Source organism: Chiloscyllium plagiosum, chromosome 26 (assembly GCF_004010195.1).
Source record: "Chiloscyllium plagiosum isolate BGI_BamShark_2017 chromosome 26, ASM401019v2, whole genome shotgun sequence".
Classification (NCBI taxonomy): domain Eukaryota; kingdom Metazoa; phylum Chordata; class Chondrichthyes; order Orectolobiformes; family Hemiscylliidae; genus Chiloscyllium; species Chiloscyllium plagiosum.
The window spans coordinates 27,287,928-27,298,606 of NC_057735.1; the positions used below are offsets into that span (position 1 = coordinate 27,287,928).

Sequence of the window (10,679 nt, forward strand, 5' to 3'; positions counted from 1 at the left end):
TCACCTCACTAGTACCATCTGCATCTCAAAGAAACAAACGTCTGAGGCCTATGGCAAATGTAAGCACATGATAAATAGGAGCAAGCACAGGCCATTGTTCCTTCAAGCTTGCCCAGCATTTATAAGATAATGGCTGATCTGTTCCATATCACAACTCCTCTTTCATGCCAACATGTCATAGCCCTCAACTCCTCAATATTCCAAAAAAATGTATTTAGATCTTTAAATATTTACAATGATCTCATCTGCACAATTCTCTGGAGTAGAGAATTCCAGATATTCACAAGTCTCCCCGAGGAGTTATTTTACAACTCAATTTTGAATGAATCTTCCTTTCTTACAATATAGATGATATTAGAAAGAACGTAGTACAGTATTTTCAGGGTGTCAACCACAGGATAGAAATATCTAAGGAAAGTAAACAGTACAAAACCAAACACTAAATCCATGTAAATATTCTTCACAATTATAATTGCCATTATCACAAATTATTACCCTTTAATGTGGAAAGTAACAGTTACCATCCTGCTGAAAACTGAGGTAAAACTGAGATCTACTTTCTCAACAATCATTTAAAATTGAAATGTATGGATAAATCTGTGTTTTTTTTGTGTCACTCTGTCTCACACTTTCAACTTCCTCCTCTCGCTCCTACCTCATAACCTCAGATTCTGTCTGCTGCTTACAATAAACAATTTTAAGTTTAACCAAAGACAAAGAAGATGACCCAAATCAAACAAACACTTTGATTTGAAAATTCTCATCCTTGCTTTCAAACTCCTCATGGCCTTGTTCTTCCCCCCCTTTGTTATCTGTGATAGTCCTACAACCCTCAAGGACATCTGTGCTCCTCCAATTGGAGCCTTGTGTACATCCTCATTTAAATCACTTCACCAGTGGTCTTGCCTTAAAGTGCCATATTTCAAATCTCCAGAATTCCCTCCTTCTGCCTTTTTTTTCTCTCTTTAATCCTTTAACATTGTTTGAAAACTGGTCATTTGCCATAATATCTCATGTTGCTCAGTGCCAATATTTGTACTATAATAATCCTCGACAGTATCTTGAAACTTTTACTATGTTCAATGTCCTTTATAAATGCAACCTGGTGTTTTTTGAACATGAGAACCAGAAGTTAGGAAGGAATATTTGCACGTATAAATTAGGAGTAGAAGTAGACCATTCAGCTCCTCAAGTTCATTCCACCATTCAATATGATCGCGGCCAATCTATTTACGTTTCAAATTCTACATTCCCATCAATCCCTGATAATCTTTGATTCTTTTGCCTCACAAGAATTTATCTACCTCTGACTTAAAAATATTTAATGAGCCTTCATTCATTGTTTAATGAGGTAGAGGGTTCTAAAGTTGCACAACCCTCAGAGAAAATAGTTTCTGCATCTTTGTCCCTAAAATGGTGACCCCTATTTTTAAAATAGTACCCATTAGTTTTAGACTGATCCATACAAGGAAACATTCTTTCCATATTCACCTTGTCAACACCATTCAGAATCTTGTACACTTCTGTCAAGTCACCGATAGTTCTTCTAAACTCCAATGAAAACAAGTCCAGCCTGTCCAACCTAACCTCATAAGGCAGAAAATGGGGACTGTAGATGCTGGAGATCAGAGTCAAGATTAGAGTGGTGCTGGAAAAGCACAGCAGGCCAGGCAGCATCTAAGGAGCAGGAAAATCGATGTTTTGGGCAAAAGCCCAATTCCTGATGATGGGCTTTTGCCCAAAACATCGATTTTCCTGCTCCTCGGATGCTGCCTGACCTGCTGTGCTTTTTCAGCACCACTCTAATCTTGACATAAACTCATAAGGCAACCTACTAATTCCAGGTATCAATCTAGTTAACCTCCTTTGCACTGTAAACTGCATTTACATCCTACCTTAAATACGGAAATCAAAACTGCACACAGAATTTGAGATATGGTTTGACCAATGTCATGTATAACTGAAGTACACATTTCAATCAAGTCACTCTTCACTGTTCTAATCTCTAATTGAAACGAGCCCCAACCTCTCCAACATATCTTTATATGACAGTTGTTCATTTCAGGTATCAAACTACTAAACCTCTTCTGAAATACTTCTAATGTAATGTTCTGGCATGCATTTGTCGTTTGAAGGGTGACAAAGGAGAAGAGAGAGTAGAAAGGTAAGGGAAGAAACTCAACAGCAGGGTTCAGAACAAAATCAAAATTGGAAGAGTACAGAGATCTTGGAATTTTTGGCTGGAGAAGTTTCGGAGATGAGGGGGTCAAGAAAGGAATTGTAAACAAGGATGAGAATTTTAAAATTGACGTATTGCAAGACCATGAGCCAACATATGTCAGTGAATTGGAAGTGAAAGTAATTTGGTTAGGATTTGCAGGCAGCAATGATTTGGTTGAGGTCATGTTAATGGAGCTTGTATCTATCCTACATCTATCATATACATGTATTTTTAATGTCTTCAATAATTTAGTTTTATGGCATTACAAAAAAAAATTATGAAAACTATTTTCACTTTTCTTCAAAAGTATGAACAGGAACAAAAATTGGAAGGAAACGAGAATGTGCCAGAGTTTATCAAAGTCAAAGAAACCTTGAGGAGAACAATTATAACAGATGCTGCATAAGATGGCATGTCTTATCCAAGAGCTATTGTATTTATCAACGTGTTTTGTACGTCTTCAAAACTTGAACCAATCAATACACCGATTAAAAATATTGAACTTGTAATTTTCAATAATGAATTAATTGATTTATATCAATTCTGTTGAAAGCACCCTATTGGTCTTTCAGTTGAAAATCATTTGACCACACCTTCAGTTCTGTCAATTCTTTCATCACATTTGACTGCTCTTTTCAGTAAAGTCTATCACACTTCTCAATCAGTAATTTTTTGTCATATAATTGTGTATTAAATATTTTTAAGATGATATGCTAATATGTTCAGATGTGACAGTCATGAAAGCAATTGATACAGATTATGTAAACCTTTATTTTATTCCTTGTCCTAACACTCTGATGATTTAATAATTATTTGTGATGATAATTTGACAAAAGTGGCTTTACCGAAACAACATTGACTTAGAATTTTGATGAAACATTATTTGAATTAAAAAAGAAAGCTTGAAAATCACCTTTCACAAATGAGAAAGAATTGTTATATGAGCTGTTTTCAGTATTATCCCCAATAACTTACATTCTAACCTAAAATTATTTAATAATAGGTAAACTGTAGCTAAGGGTTGGTAGACCAGATAACTATATAGGATTAAGTTTTATAGAATCTTCTCTGAAATGAACTTGAATGGTTTTAATCCTATTCCTAATGGCACAATGTTAATTTGTAGTAAACTACCAATATTATTCTTTGGCCACACGATTGCTCGGAACAGAAGGATGCATAAAATGCAAAGTGTTTCAAGATTAGGGATAAAGTACATTTCTGAGGTGGAATAAATGGAGCTTTAAGTACATCTAACATTTCAATACACCTACTTAACCCTTGTGTTATCTGATACTAATACTGAGTGCCTTAACGAAAAGTGTTAATTTCACTCCTTGGTGAATGCAAAATTCATCCAATGAATATTTATCACCACTAATATTGTTTTGTTGCTTGTAGATTTTAGAATAACAAGTCAAATGATTTGACCTCAGTTGGATTGTTAAATACCTGGAATATGTATGGAGCTATTCATTACTCTGTATGTGCATAATTAGTTAAAATCTTAACAAGAAATAATTATGCTTAAGATTGTGATCCATGTTTGATTAAAGTATCATTTGTATCTTTGCATGCAGGTCTTTGGATTAGGCAGGATAACCTAATGTGGTGTACTTTTAGATTTGTTTCACTTACTTTGCACTGTAATTCATTTTTTAAAAAAAGTTATGTGCAAAGGCAGGTATTTAAAATTTATAAACCACTTGAATTCTTGAACTCAATTCCTGCCCATGCCCCACAGTTAGACAAACTAATTTGCTAACTTATGCTATGATTTGCTTCTTTTTTTGAACAAGCAACAATTTCAAATCACAATAGATATCTGAAATCAGATCTGGTAGAAATATCGATCAAAAAAAAGACAAGCAGCCTCCTTCCCACAAGTAATTCTGAAGAAATTACAAGAACCATTCTTGTGGTGTACCATCTCATCTCTTAATGACTTTGCATTCAATATCTTTGCACAGAAAAATACCTTCTCTCCTTCAAAGAGTTATTGTGCCTCCAAATTAAGAAAACTACTGACTTTTAATGAAAGGGAATATCCATTTCTAATGTCATGGCCACAACTACACTTTAATACAAAGGAAAAAGAAAATCAAAAGAAATCTGTTGTCCTGACATTAGTAGGGACAAAAGATAAAAACAACTGCACTTTAAAGAGGAAGACAGTCAAAGGTACTGATCACATGGTCAGAGAGAGAAATCTATACTGAATATGCACAGTTACTGCATTTACTGTTTGAGTTGAAGTATCTCTGGATATCAGAGTGCGTTGAGAAAAAAATTAACAAATATCAAAATTCACAGCTGACCTTGGAGAAACCTGTGTAGGAGAGCTCACAGCACAGGAACAGATAAGTGCAGAGTTTTTTAAGTGTAGCCTTGCTGTAAATGTACAATAGTGAGTGGAGTGGGTTCTTTCATGATTACATATTTTATTAGATCTGTCTCAATTAAATTTTAATAACATAAGCCATAAGTATTAAGTTAGCCTGGAGCAGTTTTTTTTAGAACGATAAGGCGGTGCTATTTTCTGGGTCTGCAGATTGTGAAGGAGCAAAGATGGCCTTTAGTAGAGTGATGTGCTCTTCCTATTGGATGTGGGAGTTTAGGGAGAGTTTCTATGATACTGATGATTATGTCTGTGGGAAGTGTTTTTGGTTGCATCCTATCCAATCGCATGGATCAGTTGGAGCAACAGTTAGAGGCAATAAGAATTTACAAGAGCTAGGGAGTGTGATGGATACCAGTTATAGGAAGGGAGAAAAGCTGCAGATGCATTCAGGTAGATGGTTTAACTCCAGGAAAGGTAAGAGAAGAAGGCAGGTAATGCAGGAGTCTCCTCTGGCTATCCCCATCTCAAGCAAGTGTACTGTTTTGGAAAATATAGGGGGTGATGGATTCCTAGGGGAATGTAGCACGAACAGCCAAGTTTGTGGTACTGAGAATGGACCGAATGGAATGAGAGTTGCGTCCAAGCGATTGATTGTGATAGAGGACTTTTTAAAATCAGACACACAGACATGTTTCTGCTGCCGGTAGCAAAAAATCAGAATAATGTGTTGTGTCCCTAGTGCCAGGATCAAAGATACCTCAGAGAGGATGCAGAATATTCTCAACGGGGAGACAGATCAGCAGGAGGTCATTGTACACATTGGAAAAAATAAAAGAGGAAGGGAAAAGAATGAGGTTGTGAAGGGAATATATAGAAAGCTAGGCAGGAATTTAAAAAGGAGATCATCGGGGGTCGTAATATCTGGATTACTCCCGGTGCTATGAGTTGGTGAAGTTAGGGATAGGAGGATAGAGCAGATGAATGCATGGCTGAGGGGCTGGTGTATGGAAGTGGGATTCACATTTTTGGATCATTGGAATCTCTTCTAGGGTAGATGTGACCTGTGCGGGAAGGACTGATTGCACCTGAATTGGAAAGGGACTAAGATACTGGCAGGGAGACTTGCTAGAGATGTTCGGGAGGATTTAAATGAGTAAGGGGGGAGGGGGAAGTGGAGATGGGTTTAGAACCCAGGGAAATAGGGAGGAAAGAGACTGAGATTGGTGCAGTTGGAAAAGGAGCAAGTCAAAAAGACAGGACAGGCAGAAACAAAACAGAGAAAAATGTGGGACTGATAAATTAAACTGCATTCATTTCAATGCAAGAGGGAAGGCAGATGAACTCAGGGGACGGTTAGGATTTTGGGACTGGCATATCATAGCAATTACAAAGGCTTAGCTCAGGGATGGACAGGACTGGCAACTTAATGTTCCAGGTTATTCAGAGATTTCAGTTATCTGGAAGAATAATAGGGTGGTTATGGTATGGGATTTTGACTTTCCAAATATAGACTGGGACTGCCATAGTGTTATGGGTTTAGATGGAGAGGAATTTGTTACATGTGTACAAGAAAATTTTCTGATTCCGGATGTGGATATACCTACTAGAGAAGCTGCAAAAATTGACCTACTTTTGGGAAATAAGTTAAAAATCACATAACACCAGGTTATAATCCAATAGGTTTATTTGGAAGCACTAGTTTTCAGAGCACTGCTTCTTCATCAGGTAGCTGTGGAACAGGATCATAAGACACAGAATTTATAGCAAAGGATTACAGAGTCATGCAACTGAAATGATATATTGAACAAACCTAGATTGCTGTTAAGTCTTTCATCTTTTGGAATAAATTTCAGGTTTCGGTTCATTAATATTTAAATCTCAGAAATTCTTTTAAGTCACATTCTCGAAATAACTTAAGGTTCATAAAAAAAGGTGACATATCAGCTCAGACAACGCATTAAAGGCGTGAGATTAGTGTCGGTCTGTATTTCAATCTTGAGTCATTCTGGTTCCATTTACAAAGTAGGAATTTATAAAATATTACCTGGATTGACTGCCTAATGGTACAAGAGCAGAAAAAGAAGCCATTGTGAATGACTCATAGAATTGGACAATTAAAAGTGAAACTAAGCAAAGACAGTCACATTGAGTTCAACAAAGAAATGGGGACATTTTGATGAGGATGATATTGTCAACCATACTGTGACTGCAGATAGATTAACAATGATTAGAATGGTTAATACACCATGATCATTACCAATTCATATGGTCGAGATAAAGTTGATTCTTCCAACTGCAAACCCAAATGGAGTGCTATTGTTTGTGAATTGAGACACGTGGCATAGATAATTCATCTTCTCAAATAAATCATCTTCTCAGCGGCATGGTGACCCAGTGATTAATGCTGCTGCCTCACAGTGCCAGGTACCCTGGTTCGATTCCAGTCTCGGGCGACTGTCTGTGGGGAGTTTGCACTTTCTCCCTGTGTCTGTGTGAGTTTCTTCCAGGTTCTCAGGGCTCCTCCCACATACAAAAATGTGCAGGTTGGTGAATTGGCCATGCTAAATTGCACCTAGTGTTCAGGGATGTGTAGGTTTGGTGCATTAGTTGTGAGAAATGTAGAGTAATAGAGTGGGGGAATGGATCTGGCTAGGTTAGTCTTCTGAGGGTTGGTGTGGACTTGTTGGGCCAAACAGCTTGTTTCCATACTATAGGGATTCTATGATTCAAATGTCATGAATGGCTGGGGGAGTGGCAACCTCATGCCACACCATTCATTTTTACAGCATGACAATGTTTTGTCTTTCTGAGAGGAGATTCCAATCAGGGTTCGAGCACAGATGTAGAGTCATACTTCCATTCTGACAGTTCCCTTTTACTGCAGAGCTGTCAGAGGAGGGCAAACAATGTCCCCTTCATCACAGCACTCAACACCTTGACTTTGAAATTTAGAAGTCCAGAGTTAGGCAAGTGTGACGTTAGTGTGCCAGGAGTGCAAGGTGCCAAGTGTGTAGGGTGCCAGGAAGTAGAATCAGGTGAGATCAGCACCATGTAATCAGCTGGTACAGTGTCGAGTAGGATTACAGGAGATCATGTCCAGTTCTGGGACAGTGGACCTGTTCCAGTGGTGGGCTGAAGGGCGTGGGGTCCGGGGAAGTGGGTTAGTAACTTGGTCCTGAGGAAGGGAATGTGAAGTAGACTTCAAGAGGAAGGGGAAGGGGTCTACCTAGTCCAGAATGGGGGTAGGAATGGACATCAGTTAAGTGTGAAAAAGAGGTGCTCATTAGTTCCCTACTTTAAAGGGAATTCAATTGACAATTGTGACCAATTGCAAAGCACAGTGAAAGCATCAATCATTGAGGCAAAAGTGAGTACTGCAGATACTGGAGATTAGAGTCAAGATTGTGGTGTTGGAAAAGCACAGCGGATATGGCAGCATCTGAGGAGCAAGAAAATTGACGTTTCGGGCAAAAGCCCTTCTTCAGGAATGAGGCTGGGAGTCTTGGGGGTGGAGAGATAAGTGTGAAAGAGTGGGGGTGGGGGGAAGGTGGCTGACAGTGCAATAGGCAAATGGAGGTGGGGGTAAAGGTGATAGGTCGGAGGGGAGTGTGGAGTAGATAGGTGAGAAGGAAGATTGACAGATAGGACAGGTCATGAAAGACAGTGCTGAGCTGGAAGGTTGGAACTGGGGTAAGGTGGGGGGAGGGGAAATGAGGAAACTGGTGAAATCCGCATTGATGCCCTGAGGTTTGAGGGTCCCGAGGCAGAAGATGAGGGATTATTTCTCCAGATGTCGGGTGGTGAGGGAATGGCGTTGGAGGAGGCCCAGGACCTGCATGTCCTTGGCAGAGTGGGAAGGGGAGTTGAAGTGTCGGCCATGTGGCGGTAGGGTTGATTGGTGTGGGTGTCTCTGAAGTGCTCTGTGAGTAGGCGTCCTGTCTCCCCAGTGTAGTGGAGACCACATCGGGAGCAACGGATACTGTAAACGTGTGGAAGTGCAGCTGAAACTTTGATGGATGAGGCAGTCTCATTGGGGCTTTGGATAGAGGTGAGGGGGGAGGTGCGGGCGCAGGTTTTGCAATTCCTGCAGTGGCAGGGGAAGGTGCCAAGACAGGAGGGTGGGTTGTTAGGGGGTGTGGACCTGACCAGGTAGTCATGGAAGAAATGATCTTTATGGAAAGCGGATAGGGGTGGGGAGGGAAATACATTTCTGGTAGTGGGGTCCATTTGTATGTGGCGGAAATGGCGGAGGATGGTACGATGTATACGGAGGTTGGTGGGGGTGGAAGGTGAGGACCGGAGGGGTTCTTGTCCTTGTTGCGGTTGGAGGGGTGGGATTCAAGGGCAGAGGTGCAGGACATGGATGAGATGCGCTGGAGGGCATCATCAACCACGTGGGAGGGGAAATTGCGGTCTTTAAGGAAGAAGGTCATTTGGTGTGTTCTGTGGTGGAACTTGTCCTCCTGGGAGCAGATACTGTGGAGGCAGAGGAAATAGCAATAAGGGGTAGCATTTTTTTCAGGAGGCAGGGTGGGAGGAGACATAATCCAGGTAGCTGTGGGAGTCTGTGGGTTTGTAGAAAATATTAGTGTTGAATCAGTCACCGTTGACGGAGATGGAGAGGTCCAGGAAGGGGAGAGAGGTCTCAGAGGTGGTCCAGACGAATTTAAGGCCAGGGTGGAATGCGTTGATGAAGTTGATGAACTGTTCAACCTACTCGTGGGAGCACGAGGTGGCACCGATGTAATAATCGATGTAGCAGAGGAAAAGGCAGGGAGTGGTGCCAGCGTAACTGCGGAAAATAGACTGTTCTATGTAGCCGGCAATGAGACAGGCATAGCTGGGGCCCATGCGGGTGTCCATGGCTACCGCTTTCATCTGGAGGAAATGGGAGAATTCAGAGGAGAAATTGTTGAGGATCAGGAGTAGTTCAGCCAACGAAATAAGAGTGTCAGTGGAAGGGTACTGGTGTGACGGCAAGAGAGAAAGAAACAGAAGGCTTGGAGGCCCTGGTCGTAATGGATTGAGGTGTATAGGGACTGGATGTCCATGGTGAAGATGAGGCATTGAGGGCCAGGGAAACGGAGGTCTTGGACGAAGTAGAGGGCATGGGTGGTGTGCCGAACATATGTGGGGAGTTCCTGGACAGGGGCAATAGGAGAGTATGAAGAAGGGCTTATGCCCGAAACGTCGATTCTCCTGCTCCTTGGATGCTGCCTGACCTGCTGCGCTTTTCCAGCAACACATTTTTCAGCGAGTATGGAGGTATGTGGAGAATAATTTGGTGGGCAGGAGCAGGCTGAGACGATAGGTCTGCCAGGGTAGTCAGGCTTGTGGATCTTGGGTAGGAGGTAGAATCGGGCAGAGTGGCGTTCCCAAACTATGAGGTTGGAAGTTGTGGGTGGGAGATCTCCTGAGGCGATGAGGTTGTATATGGTCTGGGAGATGATGGTTTGGTGATGGGGGGGTGAAGTCATAGTGAGGGTGTGGTAGGAGGAGGTGTCTTCGAGTTGGCACCTGGCTTCAGCGGTGTAGAGGTCAGTGCGCCAAACTACCACTGCACCCCCTCCCCCTTGTCCACTGGTTTGCTGGTGAGGTTGGGTTGGAGCAGAGGGCGTGGAGGGCTGCGTATTGTGAGGGTGAGAGGTTGGAATGGGTGAGGGGGTGGGCAGGTTGAGGTGGTCAATGTCTTGGCAGCAGTTGGAAACAAAGAGATTGAGGGCGGGTAACAGACCGTCACGGGGTGTCCAGGTGGATGGGGTGTGTTGGAGACGGGCGAAGGGGTCCTCAGAGATTGGGTGGGAGTCTTGATTGAAAAAATAAGCCCACAGGCGCAGGTGGCGGAAGAAGTGTTCAATGTCGCAATGCGTACTAAATTCATTGATGTGTGGACAGGGGAGATAAAGGTAAGGCCTTTGCTGAGGACTGATCGTTTGTCCTCAGTGAGGGGGAGGTCTGGGGGGATGGTGAAAACTCAGCAGGGAGTGGGGACAAGGACTATAACTGGAGTGGGTATGGTAGTGGGGGGAGTGGGGGCAACGTTATTTGCGGAAATGATGTTCACCCGGGGTTCTGGGGGGGGCGGGGTGATGACAATGGTGACACCGCCGCGCACCC

General features: G+C 42.0%; 1 protein-coding gene across 3 annotated transcripts in view; it reads left to right on the plus strand.

The window, feature by feature from the left end:
* Window positions 1-10,679, plus strand: part of LOC122563205 (protein FAM107B-like) — a 43,044-nt gene that overhangs the window by 18,754 nt on the left and 13,611 nt on the right. Inside the window, exon 3 of one of the 3 annotated variants that reach the window (XM_043716763.1) lies at window positions 2,529-4,763. The exons of the other annotated variants lie outside the window; for them this stretch is intronic. Within the exon in view, the coding sequence (XP_043572698.1) occupies window positions 2,529-2,627 (99 nt within the window). The 3' untranslated portion in view covers window positions 2,628-4,763. Of the gene's footprint in view, window positions 1-2,528; window positions 4,764-10,679 lie in introns of those variants that run through there. 3 annotated transcript variants of the gene reach the window in all.